The sequence below is a fragment of the Phaethon aethereus genome (genome assembly GCF_964289735.1).
Source record: "Phaethon aethereus genome assembly, chromosome: 1".
Lineage (NCBI taxonomy): Eukaryota > Metazoa > Chordata > Aves > Phaethontiformes > Phaethontidae > Phaethon > Phaethon aethereus.
Genome location: NC_138575.1, coordinates 195,909,006 through 195,936,457, shown reverse-complemented (window position 1 = coordinate 195,936,457; position 27,452 = coordinate 195,909,006). Strand labels below are relative to the sequence as shown.

Here is a 27,452-nt window from a genome sequence, read left to right as displayed (position 1 = left end):
CATCTTCTATCAGGTTCTGTTACAGCTCTGTCTGCAATAATACCTTTTCTGTGGACGCAGAACGAAAGGCATGTTGAAAGTTGAAAACGCACTCTTCTCTCAGATGAGATAAAAATGTGAGAACTGTGAAATGCAGTATGAAATTTTTCTATTTTTAAAATACGTTTATTAAATTACTCCACTAAGTGGAAGTTTTGTGATGTTTCAGGGGATTTTTCTGCACAACTGAATTTCTAGAATGGCTGCCTTTGCTCCCATACTTTCTTCTGATGACAAAGTGGAAATCTGTAGCAAAGATAAAATCATAAATGGATGATAAAAACAAACCAATCCAAACAAACAAACAAAAGCAAAAAATGCGTACATGAAAGTTAGTCTCATACTTTGAAACTAGAGCAGAACTGAGGGGGGAAGGAAATGCTTTCATTTGGGAGCAACCTTCAGTATATGATTATCACAGTTAATATGTCAATCTGCTTGCTTTCCCAACCTGTTGCTCACCATTGTTGAGACACTGTTGTTTTAAGTCAATAAAAGAGTCCATCAAGCAGGACCATTAGAGGGGTAATTTGATCAATGTCCCTTTCTCCTTTAGAAGGAAAACTCATCACTGCTTTGGCTAAGTTCTTATATCTAAGAACAGTGCTTCCAACTAAATATGCATACAGTTGCTATAGTTTAAATGTTGCAATATGCAATTACATTGAAATATTGATTAGAACTGCAAAGTGGACACAAAAACTTCTTGCCCAGTCTGGCAAATCTCACAGTCAGCTATGAAGTTCTTACATATGCCCCAACACTGCCATTTCGTTCAAACACACCGATGCAATACAATCCCTATAGCTACATCCATCTGCAAAAACCTGGTGTTTCAATGCGTCCTTAAGTATTTATGTGCAATGTATTCTTTCACTAGAGATCACTACATATGTGACATCCCCTGCTCCTTCAGGACATAGCACAATTCTAGTCCTTTCCTTTTATAGTTTCTAGAAATTGGGAGATATTATTGGTGTTAGGAAGACAGAAATTATAGTAATTGACACAAATTAACATTTGAAATATTGGCAGGACGTCTGTCCTAACAGAGTCAGAAGTTAGCCTTTGTGTTCCCTATCAACAGTAACACAGCAAGCAAGGAGCCCCCAAGTGTGGTGAGGTGATGTGGTGATGATGTTATATGTGTACCAAAAACTGTGAACTTCTCAAAAAGAACCCACATTCTGATACCTGTTTTTTACTACCAGATTAACTGCAGGCTTTGCTACTCGACTCTTACTCATTTTTGGAGCTGAAATGATGTGGGGAGTTAATGGTCACACACAGTATCATATGTATCTTCTGTAAATTTTACCCATCAGTGAAAAAACCTGATTCCCTCCATACCCTCTGTTTTGCCTCATGATTTTGTATGATTTTGCATGATGTTGCATATAATGATGCCACTGCTTTCCACAGTTTTCAGTTTATATAGTGTGACTCTCAAACTTGAGTCCAGTAACTGAAATCAAGAAAAACAGTAGGCAAGGAAGGTGGGGGTTACGCCCAAGAAGGTTAGAACAACCTCTGACAGCTCTGAAGAGCAGGTCCCAATAAAGCCACACTGTCCATGCTTGTCTAATTTTAAAGTTATGTAGATTTAGTGTATGTGATCTGGAAATCTTTGAGATATATCAAGTTATGGTATATCACAGCATCATTTATATCTAGTTACTGTTCAGAGTGGAATGATACATAGGAATTTCTATATTCAGATATACCTCCAATTTAACTTTAAAGCTTAAATCAATTTCAACCTGGTTTAGAATGATTTGGATTGTCTCAGTAAGGGATAGGAATTAAACAAAATCATTATAAACCAGGTTTAAATTGATTTAAGATTGTCCACATTTAACTAAAACAATTTAACATTGTTTATTCTATAAAACTAAGGCACCTTTTAAAAAAACAAGACTATAGGTTCTAGAAAACATTGAAGTAAGAGAATATAAATATTACAATATTTTGGTTTGTGAAGTTAAAACTAAAAAAACTGAAAGTTTGAAACAGATTGAGACTGTCCGTACAAAGTTATCTGTACATACCTTTGGTTTTAGAGACCTTTTATAGTTTTTCATCAACCATGTGGCACATATCATTGTAAAGTTCATGTTGATAAATTACATATGGGATGGTGAATTTTTAAATAATTATAGTCTGAATATTTTTATTATATAATCTTAATATTCCATATGTTGCAATGGCAGTTGGTCAGATTTCATTATATTAAGTAGCATTTTAATAAAATATAAAAATCAGATTCCATGTTATTATGGTCTTAGAATTATAAAAACTCTTAAGTTTGCATCAAGAGTTTTAACTAAAACAGTATTTTAACTGTGTTACAGTATGAGTTATCAAAAGATGTTTTTCCTGTTTTAGTGTTTACATATTAAAATATTTTACATTTTTCTTTCAGTTTTAGCTCCTTTTCTTCCCAGACTGTTCACTTCAAGAGGCAAGTCACATCTCTGTCAGAACTAATGATTGAGATAGCCCAGTCAATTTTAACAGTTTTCTAATATATTGTGAATCCGTGGGTAATACAATCAAATTCACTGTAGTGAGTTGATATTACTAACTCTTCTCCATTTCTTGTCCTTTTAGATTTTCTAATGCTGCAGTAGGGCTCTTAAATACTTATCTTTTCTCTTAAGAGCCTGAGAATGCAAAATTGCTAACAGTTTGTCTTCTGCTTAGTAGGTGATTTTTTTCAGAATGAAAAATATGTGGAAGTATTCAAATATCATAAGCTGGCATTCGCAAAGAGAAATATGTTTTACTAGATAATTAATATTCTTTCTCCAAACTTTTTTTTAATCTTTTTTTTTGATCTTGCACTAAAATCAGCCATAAAAAAATCCAAAACAACAGAATAAATGTTGAACAACTCAGGTTTTATGAATTTTGCATTTTAGAAATGCATTCTTTCCTCATTGTTGTGAAGTTGCAGTTGACTTGCTGAGAATTGTTTGTGCGTATCCGAGTGCAGAATTTAGCCTTAATGACATTTTTGAAAGATACATGTTTTGTAATTGGAGCACATTTCATCTATTTTGTCATATGGCTGGTGGCAACAGCAAATAGGCCCCAGACAAGCAAAGTATCCCTGACAAAATCTTTTGCTACTGTCTAAAGAGTAGTTTCTATAAAGAAAAAAGGAAATAAAGATAGGAGGATATGAGGCTTTGGGTTATTTTAGGAAGACAAAAGGCTTTGGCAGGCATCTGTCTGGTTACTTGCACGGGCTCAGTCAACTCAGAATCTGACTTCCTCATAAGCCATGGTGAATTACAGTCTCACAAGTCTTGCAAGAATAAATACATATTATTTGCTCTGTTAGACGAGGAGATTGAGCAACCCATGCAAATAAACCTATGCAAATAAAGAAAAGCCACTAACTGCCTTTAATGCATCTTAGTCTTAATGTATCTTAACCTCCACTACAGAATCTTCCCGTCTTGAACAACTAGGTGGAAGGAAACCCCCCACAATGCAAATGTGCCCAGAAGGTTTGAGTGAGACGCAGCAGTGAGACGCAGCATCCCAGCACTGCCCTAACTTTTAGCAAGCCTAAACCTCAGTTCAGAAATGTTTCTAGAAAGCAGCATTACTACTGCTGAACAAGAGCTGGTCTTCCATCCAAGCCAGCGTGGGTAGCTAGTCCGCACTGGCTTGAGGACTAAATGTGATAAGCTCTCTATCCAGGCTTCCTGGTAGTGTGCTGAGTGTATTGACTTACTGCCCTGTGCTAAGGAACACACTGGGTCATGAGGATTTGACAGCTTGTATTATTATTAATGAGATATAAGACCTTTTACTTCCAGGTCATCTGTTTGAAGTCCAGACGAGACTGCTGGTAACCAAACATTATCAACATCTGTTTTGTGGCCTATGCAAAAGAAGCCTTTTGTCTCATTTCAGGCAAACTAACAGAAATTATCACGATTTTGAGCAATTTCCAACTGAAACAATATTTGACACTGTTGTTAGAGGAAACTGGAATAATGCCAAAAGTTCTACTACGTAGAGTTACAGTTAAAATTGTACAGAAGTACCTAAAAAAAAGTAACTCTTTTAGCCCATAGGGAAATTGTCTATTCCAGTTTCTAACAAAGCACTCATTTAGATTTCTGAAATTATAGTGAAGCCTTGCATAGGGCCAGATGCAGTAATAAAAACACTAACACACCAAGGAACTGCATCTAAAGCCACCAAAAGCTTACAGAATATAAGTATTCAGGATGGAAAACTTAAATACAGTTGACTCATCCTTATATATTAATATGCATTTAACACTTATACATATATATATATTTAGCTACAGTAACATTTCTTATGGCCAAAATCTGAGACTGAATTTTCTTTACAAGAGTTGACCAGTGTAGACAATCTCTGGTAAACAAAGCTGTTTGCAACTTTTTCTTACCTATTCTTAAGGATTAATGGAGGGACACATTTTCTTGTTTTTTCTTTTGTTGCCATCTCAAAATTATTTTAAGACATGTAGGATCATTTCCACTGTTTTTGTTAATGGAGTTAGAAAAATGGTAGATTTTCTTAATTAAAGAAAAGAACAATAATTTGGTCCTCTACTGAGAAGGCAGATTTTCAAATTTATTAGATTTTGCAGGGTAAAAAAAATCATTTGTTTGGGGCCAGAGAAAGTTTTGCTACGTTATCTGCTGTCAGAGTAATGTGTTGAAAAAAGGACCAAATAGCACGTTATATTGTCTCCAGCAGCAACCAGCCTTACCCAGGAGGTGGAGAGGAGAGGAGGAGAGAGGAGAGGAGAGGAGAGGAGAGGAGAGGAGAGGAGAGGAGAGGAGAGGAGAGGAGAGGAGAGGAGAGGAGAGGAGAGGAGAGGAGAGGAGAGGAGAGGAGAGGAGAGGAATCATCTTCTCTCTCAACTCTTGGAGGGCAAAGCATGACAGTGGTTCTGAGACTGGTCTCATCTTCCCTCTGCAACCCTTCTCCTCCCTCCCTAGTGCGTCCTCTCCTGCGAGGTTGGGACAGCCCTGCTGCCCATCACATGTTCTTCTTTCACAAAGGCAGTTGCCGTCTGTACACCAGTGGCTCTGAATGCACACACAGATACATCAGTTAAATAACAAAATGTCAAAGTTTCATTAGAAAACACCAAAAAGAGTCTTATTATTTCTTCTAGTTTTTCAAGCTTCTCAAAGGAAACTACTCACTGAATTCAGCATGCACTCCTGAGTAGTTTTGTCTCCTCAAACTCCTTTTTTCTTGCAAATTAGTGTTCAGGATAGGAATTTCATTGGGAGGTTGCTTGTTTGGGGAAGGGAGAGGAATGTGGAAGAAGAGTGATTCTTTTTCTCTTTTTATGGTAGACACGTAACCACATAGGTCTTGTACTTCCAAACATGGAAATTTAATTCAGCCAGTTTTCCATAGTTTCTGCTTATTATATATTCAGATTTTGATCCTCAAGTCTAAGTATAAAAAAGAAAAACATATTTGTATGAGTCTAATTTAGAGTATAGACTCAGGCATAAACTGAAAACAGTTATACTTTTGATATGTAGTTGGCTTTCATAATGAAAACAAAAAAAAGTCCCACAGTTTCTATAACATACTATTTTTAGACATCTCTGTTTATTCTAATCATTTTTCCACATTACTATCCAAAATAGCTTAATATTTTATAAGGTGGTTGTCAGTCACATATGATAGTGCTCCTAAGCACAGCTTTGAAGAGCTCTTCTCTTTGTACCTTATTACACCTCATTCTAAGCCTGAGTATCTTCCACTTTTAAAATGGCAGCCTCATTTCCTGCTTTCCAAGCTTTAATACTAAATCTATCCAAACTTTGTTGTTTCGTGTTTATGGAAGGCTCTGAGAGTGCTTCATGTTCTCTTACTGTCCACTCATACCAGACTACTTAATTATCTTTTTTTCCCCATAATTCACAAAACTCTTCTTATTTGAAAGTTCTAAGGCTGCAGAATTAGGCTACAATGGAGCCTACAAGTGCACATTTGCCTAGTGCACATGTCTGCGGCTTCTCTCTTCTCCTAAAGTACTACACCCTGGATGGAATTCGTTAGTTGATCAAAGGTCAAGCTGATGAGCTACCTGGTATAGAGGAGATAGACTGCAGAAAGACAGGCCTAGACATAAGGAGCCAGACTCCACAGTTCTGCACCTTATTTCACAGAACCACAGAATCATTAAGGTTGGAAAAGACCTTTAAGATCAAGTCCAACCATCAACCCAACACCATCGTGCCCACTAAACCATGTCCTGAAGTGCCACGTCTACGCATTTTTTGAACACTTCCAGTGATGGTGACTCCGCCACCTCCCTGGGCAGTCTGTTCCAATGCTTGACCACTCTCTCCATAAAGAAATTGTTCCTAATATCTAATCTAAACTTCCCCTGAAGGAGGGAGGTTCATCTTCACTATGTAATTGATTTCCATAAGAAAATACCTGTTCTCCAAAATTGTTGTAAGACCCTATAGGGACAGACCTATGTAGATTAGTGATAGGAGTGTATCCAGAACTTTCATTGACCTATGGACAGTATTTTTTGCTTTTTTTGTTGTTGTTTTGGCATTCGTGTTATAGAAGCAAGCTAAAAAATCAGTCAAGATGGCAGTTTGTTTAGTCTTGGTTTCACTAGCCAGAAGTTGTAGAAGGGGTAGTCTCATCCACTGCATTTGGATGGTCCTCACCGGTAGCCTGTTACACAAGTGCTTTTAGCTTGGCTTTCTAAAGAAAGAGGGTTTACATGAGCATCCTCTGTCAGCCTTTATCTTCTGAACCTGGAAGCCATTTTGAACAAACTTTAACACGGGAGCAAGGATTTCAGAAGCAATAAAATGCCTGTAAGTGAAATCAGATTATTAAGGAAAAAAGCTTACCTGACAGAGCCTGCTGCATCAGCTCTCCTTTCGTTAGGTACCAGAGAATCTTCGTGGGAGAGTCTTCAGAAGTTCCCTAATTGTGGGAAAGCAAACATGCAATCAACCAGTAGACACAGTTATACTCAAAAACATTCTTTATTCATTCTGGTGTTGTTTAGAGATACTTGTGTTTTCAGAAAATGTTGAAGTTACAACTACTGCATCTTAGATGATTATATGAAATACACCTAGTAAGTTACATGCTAATTCAACAACTTACTTCTTTCTTCCCACACACATATAGGAGTAGCTAACCAAATAAGTGAACTTTAAAATATCACAAACTATCTGAATGTAACACTTCACTACAGTCTCAAGAAGTATAAAGCTTACAGTTTATCCTGAAGAGCTTTTCCAGAATGGAGACTAGAAGGAATGAAAGCTGAGGGCTCACATCTTTCATTTAATTTCTAATCAATTGAGCTCTATTGGCATGACAGGGTACACAAGCTGGACTGTATAAGATACCTCTCAAGTCTGGTTCACTCAGACTTGCAACTGGGGTTTGATCCCTCATGTTCCTGACTCATGACAACGAGCTACTGTTTCAGTGGTATACTGCTATAGCAGGATGCTATCTCTGTTTTCTCCTTTCTTCTTCCAACTTTAAATACGCTTTTCTAAGGTGTGGTTTTCTGATTACATAGACAGCTATAGTGGATCTCTCAGAGAGAAAAACTTATGTGGGCATGTTCAGCATCATTTAAGGTTTTTTAGATTGAAAAGAAGTACCTTAAATTTTACCTAAAATGAGGAGGAAGATAGTGCAGGTCATAGTGCATTAGTGTAATATATTCACATCTGGATGCACTGCTTAACAATCAACAACTTAGTTTCTAAACCAGCTTAAATTACTCAGTCCTTCCAAGGTATAGCTTCAGGCAGAGCACACTGGATGAATCTAATTTTGAAGTGGCAAATGTATTCATTGCAGTAGTGAGGTCCCTATCCCAAACTTTTAAGTTTCTGGCCAGCTGTAAATCATTAAGGGGAGTCTTGATTATTATTAATACCTGATCATCTGGCAAGTTGGCGCTTGAACACGTCCTGGAAGAATACTAAACCCGTGTAAGCCACTCAGAGCTTGAGCACCGTTCAGAGGTTCTCATGTATGCCACAGAGGAAATCAGACTTTACCTGCAAAAGGGGGCAAAAGTTGGTTTTCTGAGTTACTTTAGGCTGTTAGACACACAGCTAATTGTTCCATGGTGAGAAGACACCTAATAAGATTGACTTTGGTATGGTATTGAGCTTGTCTTTCTATATTCTGTAACCGTTCTATTAAGTGGTTGCTTTCTGTCACTCTTTGAAAAATCCTAGGAATACTGCAAAACATGATTTCTCTCAGGAATAAGTACTATTTTTATGTTTTTCTTTCAATGTAACCAAGAAGGTATGCGATTCAAATAATAATTTACCTGTGGAGGTGCATATGTCCCTTAATTCAAATGTTTGGAAAGTATGTATATGTTTGAAAGAAAATTACTTTTTTTTTCTTAAGCAACGCTATTTTTAACTATTTTCACAATCTGATCAAAAATATATATTTATTTCTTACTATTTTATTCACAATTGTAATATGTAAGATTATTTTTATTTACATTTTCTTTTTAATCAAACACATTTGTTTGCTGTTATGGCACCACTTAAGAGAATTCAGTTGCTGTAATTGTTTAGTTATTGTTGTTGAAAAAGACCATTGAAGTTCATCTTTGATGTTAGTAATAGTGTTACATGCTTTATGGAGGAAAGGGGGAAAAGTGGGGAAAATTTTGGATTTCAGGGCCTATCCACACTGGCAATGACATTTAAACAAACAATAAAAATCAATCCCTCCTTCACAATATAAAACATATGATTGTGCAAAAGTAAAAAGCCAACAAAGTAAGCTTGGAAATCTCTGAAAACAGGAGAAAGGAATTGGGATTGTTATTCAGTGGGGGAGGAGAAAAACAAGATTATAGTCATGTTTAGACTTAGATTCTGGTTTTTGCAATCAAAAAGTTGTGCAAATTATAATCTTTATTGAAACTGTTGAAAGTGATATGTAAAGGGAGCTGTGTATATACATTCTTATAAAAGCCTTGGCCTGAGTGAAGGAGTCACTCCCTGTATCTGCTATAGTGGAAAACAAATTGGGGGCAACCATCCTCATGTAAGTTCCATATATTTACTGCAGAAGTCTTTTTAAAGGGTAGTTTGGATCAGATTTAGGATGACAATAGGAACAAAAAAGACTAAATTCTGTGGACTCTTTTTTAGGAATCATACATTGTTTACTTCTTACTTACATGGCAGTGCATGTATTATATTAATGATGTCAATTGATTGAAGTATTTTTCTGACTACAGAGCTTTTCCCAAAGGCTTCTGGTGCCTATACCTCTTTCTGCTTGTATGCTACGTGATTTATATTACAAGAAACTGAAGTTTTTGTGTGTGTGAGTGTGTTACGTGTAAATTGTTTCAAGTGTAAGGATTTGTAGTCATACTAAATGCAAGTCAGTGCCAGATACACTTGACTTTAGAGTTAAAGCGCTGAGGGAATTTCAGTTGTTCTATTTCAGGTACATTGTGAGTGATTTTTAATAATTATTCTTAACGTTTAAAAATCTTAAGTATCATATCAAATTACCAGTTGTAGTTTATGCAAACTATTTTACATAGTAAAGTTATTAGTTTCAGCTAATCTGTTTTGTATTTTCCACGTTAAAAAGAACATGAAAAAAAGATTAAGATATGTTTTTTCTTAGTGTCAGCTAAAAATTAAACATGACAATATTCCCCACTTCTTTTCAGAATAATTACCAGTAGGTTGTAAAATTAAATTGGTCTAGCTGATTGGATATGTTTTCAAAGTATTTGTAGCCAGTATTTTTTCATCTATAAGTAATCACCAAAATACTATTTTAAAAGTTAGGCTTTTAAGTCTGCAGCAGGTAAATTGCTTGTTTTCATAATTCAGCATATAACAGCATGTATCTTATGCTACTTAGGAGTAATTATGCCAAATCAGCTTAGCAAATATACCTCTGGTGTATTTTCAGCCTCATAAATGTAACACATCTTTAGCTCTTACAGTTAAAAATGACGGTTTATGAAAATGAAAATGTTTGAAATAACAAGGCTAAATACCACTCTTTTGGAGTTTTCCTTAAGAGCTGTAATTTTAGTGGTATTGCTTTAGCAGACAGCAAACTCTTTCACCTAATAGCACTGGAGCATTGACTTTCTTTGCTTGAACTTGAAAAATTCAGGAGGTAGGATACAAGAGCTGAATACAAGGACTGAAGTCTCTGTTTAACAAAAATTAGCGGAGAGGAGGCGAGAGATTACATTCTGCTTTAATTCACTGGGACCTTCTAATCCCACAATCATTTACTTTTGGAAAGGAAATATTATTTTTTAAATGTATATGCGCGGTGGCGTTTACTTTAGAAATGTAAATCACATGTGCCGACCACAGGGATCAGGCAAAGCGGAAAATTCTCCGTTTGAGCAGATTACAAGACCTGTGTATCTGAAGTGATTTCTGGTCTGGTTTTAAGGCCAGAACTTCTTTGTTAGGTCCCTGAAGCTCTGCTGTGGGCTGCCCCGATCGCTTCAGAGAGGTCGGGAAGAGGCAACGAAAACGATCCTTAGAAAGTGATGCCCTCGATTAGAGTCCCACCAACTGACAAGCGGGCTGGACGTGTGTCCTCTCCACAAACCCCGAGCTGTTCGGTGAAGCGGAGCAGCCACCGGTTGCCGGAGGCGAAGCGCCCTCGGCGCTACCGGCCGCTCTCGGCCTGCGCGGGCACCCCCGAGTGCGGGCAGACCCGGCGCTCGGCGCTTCTCGACGGCTACAGCCGCTCTGGGGGTGAATATTTACACCACCACCACACCCCACCACCCCTCCCCCCCGCAAAAGCGCAGCTCGCCGCCGCCGAGGGGCCGGCGTGAGGCTGGTAGCCGGAGCCCGTTGTCTTCCCCGCATGCGAATGAGCCCGTCCCGCGGCTCTTGGCTCAGGTGTGCCCGGCTTTTGTTTCATTAGATTATCAATTGGGTTTGGGAACGGGGACCCAAAGCTTCCCGATAGCTCGGTGCCATATGGAAAATCTGCAGTATTTTGATTATGCTCTATGTAAACATTTTAATATCGGATCCTTAAAATCCAGAGACTATCCCAAAGGGGATTAAAACATAATCCTCTCTCTCTATAGCTGTAGTGGATTAATTTCGTATTCTCTCAGTGGCTGGCTTGCTCCCTGAAGGCTACAACAAAAAGACTCCGTGCTCCTTAAACATGCTGTGGAATTGGAAGTTGTAATTGGAGATTTCCAAAGGACAAGTGTAAAAATGACACACTGTTAATACCGATTTTTTTTTCAGTTTGTGCTTTCAGGAGGAAAAAAAAAACACTGCAAAGATTTTTTTAACTTAGTTTGAACACCCTCGCCCACGAAATCCCGTAATTTGACCACTGTTTCTTATGCTTTCTGCTTCTTTTATTACCAAAAGAGAAAAGAAAAAAAAGCCAAAACCCAACCCACAAGCAAACGTTTTCTCATCTGGAAGTACAATAACGCTTATTCCTTGTCGCATTTTAATACCTCTGACATGTTTACTTTGCAACAAATCTGGGGTGTCATTTGAGCAGAAGACGGGGCAGATGCCAAGGTACCGGTGTGGGAGCTCGGAGCCTTTCCTCGGGAGAGGGAGGAAGCCAGAAATCCCCGATTTCCTCTGCATTCAGTAACAGGCTAAGAAGTGACTGTCCCCTTCCCCTCCACATCCACCCTCTGTTTTTGCAGCTCTGCCCCCTTCTCCAGTACGTGAGCACATTTCGCTAGCACAACCGCTAGCCGGGGTGCACCTATTGTCTTCTCCTGAATGTCAGATGATAGGTTTTGGCCTTTTGACCATTAAATAGCGGTGGCTTTATTTTTATTTTAGCCACACAACACCAGAGAAAAGAGGTAATTGGATTAAATTGATGGTCTTTCTTCTGGGATTCAGCAAAGCCCACAAATGCCTCCTTAAAATGATAGAATATCGGGTCGTTTCCAGGACGCATCTTCCGAAGGCGCTTTTCTTTCCGCACAAAGGCCCAGGAGCCCATCACCGTGCGCCGGGCCAAGCGGCGGCTCGCGGCTGCGCTGCGGGGAAGGGCGAGGGGAGGGCTGGGACGCTCTGCTTGAGAGGGCAAGTGCTTCTGCAGGGCATGGAGCCGCTGTCTGCCCAGACCCCCCTTCTGTAAACACAAAGAAAGGGGGCCTGGGGAATAGAAACCCAAATCCACTTGTAATCGTACAAGAGAATCGGGCGTAATTACTTGAGCAACCCAGATGAAGATTGATGAGGCTTTAAAGCGGCGTTTCGGATCGATCACCCTGCCCTTTGGAGCCTGCAGCCGGGCTTCCCCGGCTCGGCTCGGCTCGGCTCCCGTCTCACCGCGAAGGGAGGGAGAGAAGATGGAGGCGAGACGGGGAGAGCAGCAGAGCAAGCCTGGCGCATGTGATTCCGATCAGCTGACTAGGGTCAAGAGGCTACGCCGGTTTATTAGGAGATGGAAAACAATAAAATGAAAGAAAATAGAGTTTGTATCAATATTATCCAGCCTGCCACGCTGGGCTGCTGAAAGCTGTCACTGAAACTGTGCAGTTTAGCTTCCCCTTGTACACACAGTAATCCGTGCCTTCCTCTTTATTTATTTTGCAGCGTAAATGACAAAACATTGTGCAATACAGTCTCAAATTGGGTGTTACAGTAAAGTAAAGCATTAACAACATGACAGTTAGATGCGCCGATACAGGACTAATTTGAGCTGAGTAATTTGAAGTGTTGCTTGCAAGGTCTGCTAGTAAAGTGTGCGTGCAGTATTGGGGAGGAGGAAAGGTCGCATCCATGCCTGTTAGCCTTGGTGAGAACTGCAGCCCAGGGCCTGCCTCGGCCGCGCCAGGCCCTCCAAACAGGCGCTGCCTTCGTCCCCAGAGTGTCCCCTGAGTGTCAGGGGACGGCGGCTGGAAGCGTACGCAGGGCAGGCTCTGCCATCTGAGCAAGGTCTTCCCTACCGCGTGGAAGACTTTTAACTGTGTAAAACCAGCAAAGCCTTTATAGCATTCTTGAAAGATGATCGGTTTGCCAGTTTTTAGGTGTGTCAGTCAGATGTTGTACCCAGTTTCTCAGTGACTGAGGCTTTTATTATTTGCATGTCAGATGTGTGTTTGTGCATGCGTGTGGATGTGTGTGTTTATATACGCGTATACAAATTACCCTACACGCTTTAGTGGTTAAATCTAGAAGAGTGCTTTCTATTTAATCTTTTCTTTTAATTAGAGCAATTCCTAAACACCAACGCTGTCAGCTTTAACAGTAGATTGCATTCATATTGAAGATAAGATGGTGAAAAAGTGATCCGCTGTTGTCTTTTACATGAAACCAGAAGTTTTTTCCTGAATTAAAACCTAACAATTTGTGCGGAGAAGGCTGCCTTTTATAATAGGTTTTCCCCATCCCATTTTTCAGTGCCCGTGCAGGCGCCTCGTGAAGGAATATATTTGAGTGAAATGTTGTTGCAGTAATTTTCAAAGGATTAAGTGACAGCAAGTTGAAATAAAACCGATCTTGCCGTAAATGTATTTAACGATGCTTTGTGTGCATGCGGTATTGAAATAGGTAAAAATATTTTTTATATATACATATATATAAATCTTTCACGATACTTTCAGACCTGAGGACTGGACCCGGAGTTAAAAATAATGCCCGCAGGCTTCGCAGGGTCGGTGTGGCGGGCAAGGGCTTCTCTGCCGCCCGGCCGCCGCGGGGTCCCCTCGCTGCCAGGTCGAAGCTGCGTGTGTAACGAGTCGCCGCTATCGCACATAAACAGCGATGGTGTTAACGAGGAGCAAAAGGGCATGAAAAGAGAAGGGACCTACTTCTAAGAGGCAGCTATTTTTCACTCTAACCCCTCTGAATTTTGCTGCTGGCTGATTTATCTCGCAACCCGGGAGCTCACAAACTCGCTTCTGTCCTGACTGCGGAGTTCAAAGCGCTGACCGCGGGCAGGCGGGGAATAAACACGGCGGTTTACAAACAGAGTTTATTAGGGGGCTCGCCGGGCGCTGGCTTGGCGGAGGGAAGGGGAAGGGCCACCGGGGATGGGCCGGCCGGGCGCCTCCAACCTGACGCCGCTGCCCTTGCCTTGCAGGCCCCGTGGTCCTCAGCACGCCGGCCCAGCTCATCGCCCCCGTGGTGGTGGCCAAGGGGACGCTTTCCATCACCACCACGGAAATCTACTTCGAGGTGGACGAGGATGACCCGGCCTTCAAGAAGATCGACCCCAAGGTGAGTGCGGCGGGCGGCCCCGGCCCACGTGCGCCGGAGCCGCCCCCTCCCTCCCGACGCGGCTCCCGTCCGCCGCCTCTCGCTGCCTTTCATCAAAAGAGAGGAGAAGGGGAAAAAAAAGGGGGGAAAAAAAAGCGCAATGTATTAATGATGTTAAATCCTCTATTACGGCAACGTGCGCATTTTCCAACAGCCTTTCGCTCGGTGCCTTTGTATGAACGTGGTCAGATTTAGTAGTTAAGCCAATTGCTCTGAAATCCCTGGAGGGAGCAGCAGTCCCAGCCCGCAGCCTTCCCGAGACACAGCGGAGGGTTTTACCCCTTCCAAGGATATAGGAGAATCCCGTTATTTCAAGAACGTTAGTTTCCATGTAAGAAAATACGGTGCATTTGACTAAAAGCTGCTGAAATGCAGGTTAATACTTATTTTCCGGGGGAAAAAAAACCAAACAAAACACAAAACAAAACACCAAAACACAGAAAGGGGAAATAGGCATGTACCCAAGACTCGATCCCCGCGAAAGCTCTGTTTTTTTCTGAAGTCATTTACTACTACTAATTCCCCAGCGCCGCCTCCCCCGCGCCCCCCCTTCGCAAAAACCTCCGGTCCAGCCGCAACAGCGCGGGGGTGCGTGACTTGAGCAGAAATCTTTGCGTGGCTTCCTCCCCGCGGGAACGGAGCGGGGGGCTGCCACGGGGGGAGGAGGGGACATACGAAAGGGACGTGTTTACAGGGCGCTCCTCTCTCCTGCATCTCTTTTTATTCTTATCACTGTTGCTTTATTTCTTTGTTATTGCGCTGGAAAATGTTAGAAGAGAGAAAACAGGGGAGATACTTTTACAAAGACCTCGTGTGGGGTTTTTTTCTGCAGCTATATCATAAATAATGTCCAAGAAAAATGCTAGCGACCTCGTCTGAGTATGTTTGTAATAAGGCGATTTCTCTCTGACGAATAATTTCTCAAACTCGGAACTTTCTTCACAGTGCTGGGGAAAAAATAAAAAAAGAGAGAGATTCTGTCACAATCGCTGGGTATAACGGTTTCGTTAAAGTGCACTTACTGGAAATACTTGCTAGTGGGTGTAACACAGGCGATCGGCTTCTTTCAGCACTTGTTGACTGTTAGGGTACTAAACAAAACCCGCGTTGTTATTTTGCGTTTTGCTCTTAAAGCCGCTTTAAAGAAACGCATACTGAGCAGGACCGGGCGTTGCAGAACGGGCAGTTCTGGATCCCTTGCAGTTCTGTAGGCACGCACATCTTATTCCCTCGGAATGCCCTGGGAGCGCAGGGGCTTGATTTCTGGGAGTGCAACGGCGATCTTACCACATTCATAACGGAATTGTAGGTCAGAAGTAATATTGTTGTTCACTTTATGGTGCCGGCTCGAACCTTTCACCTATAAATTTTATTTTCTTCTTTAGTACTGCTTGCGCCAAAATCCTAGTTTTATCAGGCTCGCTTCTGTACACTCAGTACACTGACTGCTTCAGGGTTATGTTCTGTTTTCTCAGCTTTGTTCAAAACCGAGCAGAAACACATCAGCGCCGTACAGTAAACCTTTCGAAAATAAATTTATTTCCTGACGGCTGAAAAAGTGTTACTGCTTTAAAAACTACGTCGGTGTCTGACAGTTGCTGACGGTCATCTGGAGCTAAATTCTAATGTGTTTGTATCACCAATATTTCCCTGTTCTACAAAACTATTCAAAATGCAAAATCAGGCGGCTGCTCTTAAGTTTTCTGCTTTACAGCATTCAAGCAACTACCAACAGAAAGGCAGCATTCACAAAACATAGCTGCCTCTGGTTTTTCAAGTAGAAAACTTGATCTGGTATTGAAACGCTTACCCATATGCGTTTTACTTCATTTATTAGCTTGTAATTAAATAAATCAGCAACAGAAATTAAAATCTAAATCACAAAAGGTAATTATCCAGTGTATTTCAAGTGCATTTTCAAATATATAATTCCAATATTCAAGCGTTATTATATAAGCAGAATCCAAATTTCTTTTGAATATATTTAAATAACATTTCAAGTATATTTATGGAATGTTAGAAATAGAACAAGCAATATATATGAAACGAAAAATGTAAACTTGGTAAGTTCAGACACTTCAAAAGACAATTAACAAAAGTACCATGATAAAATCTACCTTTTTAAATGGTATCTCCTCTTTAGCAGAAAATGTCCTTGAAGTATCCAAAATGGCAATTTAACTTCTGTTCACCAAATCACAAAACACCAACATCCACAATTTCAAAGACAATGTGAGATCACAATATTTGATACAAATTGAAAGGTACATTAGGGTTTGTTCAGGTGGCATATCCAAATAGCTTTTACGCACAGAAGGTTTTACATAAAAATACCGGGGTTTTGTTATAATCCGTTGGTACCGTTTCTAGGCAGAATGGTCACAATCATGTTAAATTACGGCCAATTTTGCTTTCCGGGTAACATACTTTCTCTCTTTTTTTTCTTTCCCCCCCCTTTTTTTTTTTTTTCACGGGGAACTGCAAAACTCTGACGAAGATAAGGGGAACGATACTTGCTGTTCTTATTTGCTTTTCTTTGTGGAGAGACTAAGCTATATTCCTTTTTAAAAGAGAATATTATTTGCATTGTCAGGTGGAAATATTTGACTTTTCGAACAGGCAGCTTAAACTTCATCGGGAAACAAGCAGATGTATCGGTCAGGCCGGTTTTATAGTTACCCTCTAAAGTTTCTCCAAACTTTTCGGGTTGGTAAGTATTTCCCTAGCCAGTCGCCACGTTTGTTTGGCCGCGTTTTCCAGGGCCGAGTGAGGTTTGCCCTGAAAAAGGTCTAAGTTGGGCAAGAAGTAATGCGGACACCTCCTGCACTGGAGGCAGGAGATGAGCTGCAGTAAAATCCCGTTGAGCCGGTCCCCCAGGCACGACTCGTCCCAATCCGATTCCCGGGGATGCTTTTCGCATTCGTATGAAACCAGAGTCTTCATGTGATAATTATTCAGGGGCTGGCCCGGCAGCTCCAGGTGACGGTCCCGTAAGGTTTTGAGGATAGAGAGGCATTTCTTCCTGCAGCCGCCCATCTGCAGTCTGTTCTCGGCTTCCGCGAACTGCAGCACCCAGGCATCGCTCTCGGCCGAGCTCTGCTTGCCGGCCAGAGAGTGGCACTCCTTGGATAAGAGGTTGAAGCCTTCCGCCTTGACCTCCGCCACCCTGTTGGGTCCCGGCCAGGGGATGTGGGGAAGCGGCCAGTGGGCAGCGCTCCGCGGCCAGATCCCCGTGCATTTGAACGCCGGGGTGATCTGCACGACGTACCTATCCCTGATTCTCAGCTTCACTTCGCTGGTGTCCGCCACCATCTTTACCACGTCTCTGTAACTGCACTTATCCACGGCTTGAGCCACCAGAGTCTGAAATCTGGACCGGATTTTGCGAGCGGAGAGGTAGCCAGACGCCGTGATGAACTCCACCCAGAGGGACATACTCCTCTTGCGCCCGTCGCTTAACTTTAACACAGCGCAGCCCGGCAAGGAGCCGTCGTCCACGAAGTTGAAAACCCCCATTTGGTTCAGATACAGCACGACTTCAAACTCCGTGGGGGAGATGACTTCCAACCCCTCGTAGCGATTGTCCATCTCGTTCAAGGAACTGATGAAGCGAGGCTCCTGCACCTCCACCTCCTTCAGCACGTCCGACACCACTTTGCAGACTTCTCGGATCGTTTTGGCGATGGCAGCTTTCCTGGCTTGGCATTTCTCGTTGTAGTATTTATTCAGATGATACACCAACTTGGCCTGGGCCGCGATCATGTTGGGGCAGAGATCCGGATTGTATACCGGAGTCTCGCAATAGGCTGTGGGATCCAATGCGGCTGCTAGGGCTGGAGCCAACTTCAGAGGAGAAACAGGCTGCCGCACTCTGAAATGTAACAAATGTTTTTTCAAAATGCGCTGGGGCTGCTGCTCCTCAGATGCTCTCTTCCTGCTTTTTTAGATCAGCCGTCTTGAAGTGTGTGTGGCGGGGGGGGGGGCGGGGGACTGGAGGGGGCGATATTTTTCCTCCCCCTTTTTTTAAAGGGTCCGTGAGTGAGAGGAAAGCATCGAGAGCTGCACCTTCCCCAGCAGCAAGAAAAACAAAAGTTGCACTGAGACACGGCGGAGGCTTCCAGTAGTCAAAACAATAAAACCTCTTCGTATTTATTTATGTTTTCCCGTAGTAATCACTGTGTGTGTGCAGGGTGGTTAATCAGATGGTGGAAAAAAGTGCCGTGTGTGTGTGTGTATATGTCAGAAGCTGGCTGTTGGTTTGTATAAGAGCCCAGATGCACTCGTGTGGAAATTATAAAGGCAGGGCCAGGCAGGCGGGCGGCCAATCGCCACTGGGCTCGTCACTGCAGCCTCTTTCAGCTCAAACCCGGCTAATTAATCCCTCTCTAGGAGATAGATATGTATACACAGACACGCACACACACGCACACGCAGGCACATATACAAAGGTAGAAGGTTACTGGCAGAAAAACCTCCCCGGTCATCTGTACGCTCGGAAATCAAGAAAAATCGCTCTCCTTTGGGTGTAACTTGAAGGGTATTGACGTTTCGAAAGGACTTGGCAAAACTGCCGCTCCGCACTGAATCCCTGCGTGCCCCCTCCCCACGGGTGAGAGGGGAATGCAGGTGTATTAATGGGCATCCATCAACTAGGGAGCTACAGACCGGGCTCGCTGTTGCAGGAGCAGAGGCGTAAATTCATTAACTCACACTTGGCGTCACATCACGCTGTCCTTTCCTCCTGATAGTTGTCTGTAACTGCAAGCGAGAAGTTGTGGTTTTTGGGGATTTTTTTTTTTTCTCTTGTGAACCGGTCGGTGAACAAGACAGCAGATTCACGGCAAATTTAGTGTCCTTTGGAATAAAATATTACGCAAAAGTCCACAATTATATTGTTTTAAAAGATTTTCTGACGAGCTCTAATCGATTTTAAGGTTTAATGCATTTCGGCATTGTCTCTGCCTTGCTTTTTGTGTTTGTACCTTATGACGGGATAATCAATCGCTAAACGTATTTGTCAGGTCTTTTTCACGTTCCCTCCAGAAATCAAGTAGCAGATATGAACGGTAAATCTCATCTGCCAATTCTTAGCTTCGTTTTTACATTCCGTCTAGCACTCCAATACGTTGTGAAGAGTGGATGTTCAGCTGCTTTTTGGGACGCACTAGAACTATCCATTAATTTCAAACCTGGACGGTTTATCGTATAGCGAGCTCTGCTAGCAACCTGCGTTTAGTAAATGTGCACACGGGAGGGATGCTAGCGACTGCAAACCTGCTGGCATGCTACTGATCTGACAGTTTGGGGTTTCGTGTGTGTGAGTAGCAAATTTCTCCTTCCGTAACTTAAGTATTAGTAATCAGGACCTTTATTTGCAGATAAGTTGGAGTGGCAAAATGTTCTGCTTTGCCGCATTTACTGAGCTTCACTTCAAGACAACGCTATTTTTTTTTTTTAGGAAAAAACCCCCAACAAAACAGCAAAGCTTTTAATCGCTTGGAATCTTTAATCTACTGCCCGATTACTAATTCTTAAAGTAACTGTCACGGGCGTACCCATCGCTAAGGAGAAGTCATAACGCAAAGAACATTGCACGACATTTATTCAACGTGTTAATGCGACCAACTTTATTGCAAGCAGCGAAGAATTTCTGACTTTGTGCTTGTCTCGCTCGATCTGGCGTTTCTACGGGTGCTCCCTGTGCCGCTTCCTAGGGGGAAGCTGATGCGGGAATCGTTTTCTGCCCGTTGGGAAAGCGGGACTCGAGCTGTCTTGGGGCGCCTCGCTGAAAAGCTGCAGGTGACAGGTCGTCCCGAAGAAGCTTTTCCACTTCTCGGCCTCAGCCCCGCGGCCGGCGGCGGAGGGGCGGCCGCTTTCTGGCAGTTTCGGCCGAAGAGGAGCTAGTTTCCTCCTGGCTCTTCTCCCTCCTCCGGCTGGTTTCGCGGCCGGGCGCCGGGCGGGACAGGCGTGGCTGCCGCCGACCGCGGCGGGTCTGGAGGCGGCGGCACGGCGCGTAGTCCCGGCGCCTCCCCGGCCGCCCCCGAGGAGCGCAGCCGCCGGCCACTGCCGCCCTCCCCGCCCGGGGTCCGGGGCTGCCGCCTCCCGGCCCCGCGGGGCGGCGGCGTGCACGGCCGCTCGGCTGCGGGCTCCCGAGGCCGGCTCCCCCCTGCCTCCCCCGTGCAGGCACTTACAGGGGTCCTCGCCGGGTCCGAGGGGACAGGCGGGCGCCTCCCCGCCGCCGCCGCCGTTCCCCGCTGCTCTTACCGGCGGCTGCCCCGGGGTGCGCGGGGAACCTGCCGCGGCGGCGGCGGGGGCGGCGGCGGGGGCGGGCCCTCTCCCCCCCTTCCGCGGGCTGCAGGCGCGCTGAGCAGCCGGCTCGGCGGCACCGCCGCGGGCCCCGTCCGCGGGCGGGGAGAGGGGGAGGCACCTCGCCGGCCCGGCACAGCCCTCCCCACTGCCCCCGCCGGTGGGGCCGGGGGCGATGCCGGTCGCGCCCTGCCCTCAGAGAGGGGTGCGGCGTTGGCCGGAGCAGGGCTCGGCTGTGCGGAGGGACGGCAAAGCGGCGAAGCTGTGTCCAGCTCCGGCGGGCGGGTGCTGTGGGCCGCCTGGGGCGGGGGAAGGCCGGCGGCGGTGCCGGCCCCGGTCCCCGCCCCGGCCCGGCGGCGTGCCCGGCGGCGGCAGCTCAGCCCAGCAGCCGGCCGACGCGAAACCTCCGTCCTTGCCTCATCGGGGGGCGGCTTCTTTGACATTTAAATGAGAAAGAGCTCCTTCCCCGTGAGGTTACATACCGGCGCCGTGTAAAAACGAAAGTTAAAGCGAGCGGACAAAAGGTTGTCCCTTCCTCCCGCCTCCGCCGAGGGGCAGAGCCCCTTCCTGCGGAGGGGGCACAGCGGCCCCAGTGCAGCCTCCCGTCGCCGCGGCCGCACCCCAGCTCCGCGTGAAGGACGGGAACGTTTCGGGCGAGGTTTTGTTTATTTTTGCCCCGTGGGTTTTAGCTCAGTAAATCCGGTTTCTAAAGGCAAAAGGCGATAGGTCGTACCTTGAAGCTGTCAATAGTCTTAATTTTCATAATGTGGCAGAATTAATTTAAATAAAGGTTACGTCTTACGTCCTAAATCAGAGCTTTTAATACATAACGCTAAGATTAACCTACGATATGAAGTAATGCAGGTTATACGTATTTATTCTATCTTGGTGGCTATGGGAAATATTAGCCTTAGCCTTGGCTGGGTGATGTTTAGCACTAAAGGTTGCTACTAACTTCACTACATCATTTCATCTCACATATACACCATAAACGTTTGGTAGTTTGATAATTTGTGGATTTAGGCATCGCTGACACCAGTCAACCACTGAAATGTAACTGCTAAGGTGACCCGATCGTTTAACCTAGCAAGAAGTCGGCGGTTTGGTTTAGATTCCGAAAATTATTATCTATCTGACTATATATGATATAAAATATGAATATTTTCGAAGCTTCTGACCATTTACTGCAGTTAGTTTTTCTCTGTAGTTATAAATGTGTCCTTCATAAATTATAAAAGGAAGGAACACCTTTTCATCACCGAGTTTTATTTTTATATGTATTGAGTTGTTCTGGAAAACTGAGATTATAATCACCTCATTAAAATGATGATTGATCATTTGTCATGATAATGGTACCATATAATATTGGTGACTTTTACCAAATTACTGTTTTCTAGGTATTTTCCCCTAATTAGGGGCTACTGTAGCAGCATTTGTTGAACTCTGCTTGTTATTTAATATCTTTCAAACTACAGTGCCTTGTCACATAGTGCTCATGTTAGCCAAAAAGCCAAACGGTGTTGAAAATCTTTGACTGCAGGTACTTGCCAATGCCCCCAAAATGTAATTGGGGGGGAAAAAAAAAAGAAAGTTGCCATATATAAAGTGCATCAATGATTCTTTTTCATATGGTGAAAAGTGTGAGTTAAAATGCACATGCAGATGCATATACATACAAAGTGCTTGCATTGATATCGCTTTATATTTCTTATTATATAGTGGTAGTTCTTCCACACACAACTGCTCATGAATTTTAAAGTTTTATTTTTTAATATCTGCCTATTGCGCTAGGGAGCTAGGGAAAAAATGAAGCTGAGTTGATTAAATTATTTATCCTTACTGCTGAAGTGAGTTTGAAGGCTCATTGAATGTATCTGATTTCTTGGCTCCTCTTTCTCCCCTTCCCCCCTCAATTCATCCTGGTTATTTCATCCATATCATCCTGCCAGCAACAATAAATTTACTTTTTTTCAAGTAGAAAAACTGAAGACAGATATTTGTGCCACGTTTGCTTTAAGTGTCACATTATATAAAATAGGCAGCATCATTTTTTTGTGGTAGAAGTTGATGGTACCTGCAATTTTCTGTATTCTTATTTGTAGTTTACTTTTTTGACTACACTTTCAAATTTAGGAACAAATGAAAAGTTAAGTTTAAATGTAAGTTGCTGTAGTGTTTGCAAAACTTTAGTTTTAATGAACTTATACACTTCATTACTTAGATTTTTGTGTATAAATTTTCTGTATAATTAGGTACGCAAACATTTTTTCCCATTTTCTACAGTTTTCTGCAAATATTTTTTACTTTTTTGAAAAAATGTGACATAGCTCCTTTTTACAGTACACAGTTAGGATTCATTAGTGCTAAACTTAACACATGTATGTATTTTCTTCCTATTAAAAATAAAAAAAACCCAAACAAACGTGAAAAGAGTTTGCATTACTGTTGGACTTCGTCATCCTAGGTCTTACAGATGAACTGTTAACGCTTTAAATTCCTATAATCTGCAATCTGTTAAGGGAAAAAAAACAGTAATTGATTTTTTTCCTTTAAAATGTTACATCTCAAAAGTAAACGTAGAGCTTCCACAACTGTAATTTTAGCTAGAACTGCAGAAACATTCAAGCAGGGAAAAAAGATGCATTGAATTATTCATTCGGTTCCCTTCTCCATCAGCGTCTCCAAAGCCAGACATTCCTTAAAGTACAACGTTTTATTTAACCAGTCCAACACTGTTTTTTTTTTTTTAAAAGATCTCCTGCTTGGAGAATGCTCTTTTCTGCTGAACTGTGAGAGGAGTGTGGAATCAGTGGGGATTAGCGCCTTTTAATCTACTACATCTGTAGTGGGTCATCCAACACTGCAGAACTCTCATTACTCTCTCATGCTGTAAATTATTAGATGACTGAAAATATTCAACATTGACCTTGAAAATAAAGCTGTATATGTTGGATGAGAAGCTTCTGAAGACTTCATGTCTAAACTAACCTTTCCCCTTGGTAACTTCTAACTCTGGAACACGTTGTCTGAGAGAGGACTAGAGCGTTAGAGAATCTAAGTTGAAACTGAAGTGTAGGAGCATTCAAAATGCATCATTATATAAATTATGGCATCACTCAGCTTGTTCATGCTATGTTTTATAAGTAACCCAACATCTTAACAGTCCGTTTGAAATGGGAGGGTAGTGTGTCTTGAACATACTTATTTCTGTGAATAGTGCTTTTCTGTAAGCTGGTGTCATATCAATTAGCAAACTAACCTACATCGTCTTGTAGGTAGCTGTTGAAATCAGTAGAAAACACGTTGCTTAACATCTTTGAATGCTAATCTATATGAAGCTGTAAGTAAGCACCGTCTTTTCATATACATTTTGTCATGTCACGTGTTATTGCTAATTTTCATGCTGCCAATAGTTCAGGCATGTTAAGTCCCCCTAACTCAAAACGAAACTTGTCCTCTTCCCTTTTCAATGGCATGGGTATGGTAAATTACCTGTGTAACTCACTTTATCTAGATTTAGCTATAAAAAGACATGCCTAACATATTTCAGTGCAGACTTCTATTTTTTAATAGTAGTGTATAGCTTTCTGATATTTTCTTTCCAAATAATGGTAAAGGGAGGAGTTGAGTGAGTTGGTCATGAGTGATTAATACATTTCGTTGAACCTTATGAAGGCCCCGATCCTGCCAATGCATACAGCTGGTTCTGGTGAGGTCAGGGCTTTCGTTAGGCTCACAGTTAAGTGCGCAGGCAGTTATCTGAAGGATCAGAGCCAAAGTGGGATACCATTTGGAGGTTAACTTATGAACACTATGAAATATGCAGTGTCTTTGAACTATCAAATAGTGCATTGGTGAGGAACTATATTATTGGCCCAAAAAATTACTCTTCTGTCAAGCAGAACTTCCCTATTAATTTCATTGTGTTTTAGCAATAGTGTTGAATTAGCTTCCTGAGAAAGGACAGTGCTGTTTCATCCATATTTTAACAAGATGCTCCCACAAACATGCTTTCCCTAATCTGCTCTAAAGCCTTTATGAGGAGGGTGAGGTTATTCAGAGAAATGAGTGAAAGACTATGCTTTCAGATCTCAAAACTGTATTTTTTATGTACTCTCACATGTTCAGGACTATTTCTGTAACTCCCAAAAGGTACGTAATCTTTTAACAGTCTTAAATATAAGCAATCTACTTGCTAAAAACACTTATTCATTGTTCCTAAAAATATCCTAGCTATAACTGTAATGTAAACATGTCAACCAATTTATTATTTAAAGAAGAAGGGGAGAGATCTCTTCAGGAAGAACTTAATGTTTAGATCTTTTGGCCTGTAAAACGTATTGATTTTCCTACCACCACTCCACATTTTTTTCTTAACTGGTGGAACACTGTCATTGTAGAGCATAATATTTTATCTAGGGGAGAATTGTGTCTCCTATTAAGAGTAGCAAATCACTCTAGTTCTCTTCTTACTTGGGTTTCAAAATTTAACCTAGGTGGCCTACTGTCCTTCCTAGTTTTCCCAGCCATTTTTTTGAGCCCCATTCTAGGACGGAATATACAGAACTGCGTCCTTTGTGGCATAGTGCCAGCATCACTGAAATGAGAAAAACTGCAGGAGTAACATGTAGTCTTTTAATTTCATAAATCTCCAATACAATTGTTGAAAGAGAAGTACTAGCTGCTTATGGAAATACCTGTTTATCTTAAAGCAATATTACTATGGATTTTTCTTAATAGTAGAAATAGATTTTGCCATTTGAGCATGTTATCATTTATAATACATTAGTACCATTGAAAAGAAGAAAAAGATTATGAGGTATCTGTTAGGGTAGTGACAATGTTCTCTCTTAAGTCTCCTTAGTTTTAGATGAGGGAAAGGAGATCCCTTTATTATTTCATGTTTCTGAATCTTCTTCATTTACCATTTCAATTGTTACAGAATAATTATTTTGTGAAATTAAAGGAAACTTGCAGGAAAAAAACTTGTGGATTATTTTTTTTGTCAACACTGGTTTTAATGAGGTGGATTTGTGTTGCATAAGGAACTCAAGATACATGTAAACACATTCTTTATTATTTTTATTTGGTCATTACAGTGGTAATTTTAAAGATCTGCAGTGTGTACAGGCCTATTAAGAGAGAAGTTTCTCTCATCAATATGATTCTGTCTTATTTTCAGTGAATGTTTTACCATCTCAGTTTCTTGTTTTCTTCTGCAAATTATTTCCAGGAATGAACAGGCTAATTTTGGCTTCAATTTTTTAAACTAACCTTATAAAAAGGAACAACTAACAAGTGCAGAACTCGTACTAGAACTCTGAAGCACACAAGAGTATATCACATACGCTAGATTGTGCCGTAATGCTTGCAATTTTCAGCTACACTTCAAGAGATTGCTTCTTCAAGTGGGTAAAAAAATGACAGCAAGTATGTTGGACAACAGTTTTCTCATTATATGCTGTGAGTACATTCATTATGTATTATTAGTCCTTAATTGTAAAGGTGAAATAATATAACCATTTATCTTGGCAAACCCATTATTCATAATCTGTACCTTACAAAATTGTGCAGATCTGCATGTATGTTTTCTTCAACACGTACTATTTAGATTTTTGATATAGGGGGTGAGAAAAAACTTTTCAGGTTAAATCTATAACTAACCTAACCCACTCTTGGTAGGCAGACTGCGTATCTCGATGGGGTAAAAGAAGTCCTCTCTCCCTCACCCCCCCCCGAAATTCAGTTCTTCATTTGTTTTGTTCACCACGCTGCATTAACACAGTTTTCCCTTGTGTGCATCTGCCAGTGTACAATTTAGCCACGGGCATCTGTAGACCTTGTGGTGATCAGTATTGCAGGCAAAAGCCATATGTGTTTAAATAAAAAAAAATCTCTTTATTTCATTTGCTGTTTTAACTGGATGGATAACTTTTGTGCCTCAAGACAGAGGAAGAGAAAATACAGAAATAATTAATTGCCTCTATTCTTGAGGCAGTTTCATTTTCCCTCTCCAATATGGAATGCTTGTCAGCTTTCCTGATAAATGACTGCATGTATTTGCATAGATTTTACATTAACACAAAAATTAGTTTTATTTGTGAAAAACTAGTTTACATAATAATGCAAAATCTAGCATTATGGATTATGTTTCCAAATTTGAGGGACTGTGGGGAAATGAGTTTTTTTCTTCTTTATTTTTAAATCTGTTTGTTTTTTGTTGTTGCTTTTTTGATGTCAAAACATATTAGTTTTTAGCTTCATACTTTGTTTCTATAAAAGTAACCAAATCAGGGATCCTAATGTTTATACACCATTTCTTCAGTCTTTCATAGATTGAATAATTGATAGTAGTATGAACACAACCTCTTTCATAGACTTTTACATGTTCCATTTATTAAATACATTCTTAAATATGAATGCACTTGCAAAACCTCATGGAAACATTTTGAAAAAAATGCAGCAAACAATTGTTAAATACACTGTAAGAATAGACTTTAAGTTTCTAATGCTGCTATTAAAATAGTGCTTCATCAGGTATTCCTTCAAAGCGTTAATGTGCTGCATTAGCTTCTATGCCAGTGTAGGACTATTTTTTTTCCCTATATCTAATAACCTGTCTGTTTTAAAGTAATTAGGCATTCCTAGCTTGAAGTGACAGTACTAAACCTCTAGTTAAAAACTATGTTTCATTCACAATTTGTCATGTCCGTAAATAAAATTTACAAATCAGTCAGTGTGAAATATCTTTGAAGGAAAATATACTGCCCTAATTTTGAGCCAATTGTAGTTATTTTCAAGTGACAT

General features: G+C 41.6%; 2 protein-coding genes across 5 annotated transcripts in view; one reads left to right on the top strand and one right to left on the bottom strand.

Annotated features, from left to right (window-relative positions):
- Positions 1-27,452, top strand: part of NBEA (neurobeachin) — a gene marked incomplete at its 3' end in the record, with an annotated part of 516,829 nt that overhangs the window by 339,531 nt on the left and 149,846 nt on the right. For 3 of the 4 annotated variants that reach the window (XM_082012155.1, XM_082012156.1, XM_082012153.1), the window contains one exon: positions 14,164-14,300. In XM_082012155.1, coding sequence (XP_081868281.1) covers positions 14,164-14,300 — 137 coding nt within the window. Of the gene's footprint in view, positions 1-2,461; positions 2,501-14,163; positions 14,301-27,452 lie in introns of all 4 variants that reach the window. The other variant, XM_082012154.1, reaches the window with a different exon arrangement.
- MAB21L1 (mab-21 like 1) lies at positions 16,500-18,101 on the bottom strand (the record flags this gene model as incomplete). Its single annotated transcript, XM_082005738.1, has 1 exon — positions 16,500-18,101. One exon carries the CDS (start codon positions 18,099-18,101, stop codon positions 17,022-17,024), a length of 1,080 nt encoding a protein of 359 aa, XP_081861864.1. The 3' UTR covers positions 16,500-17,021.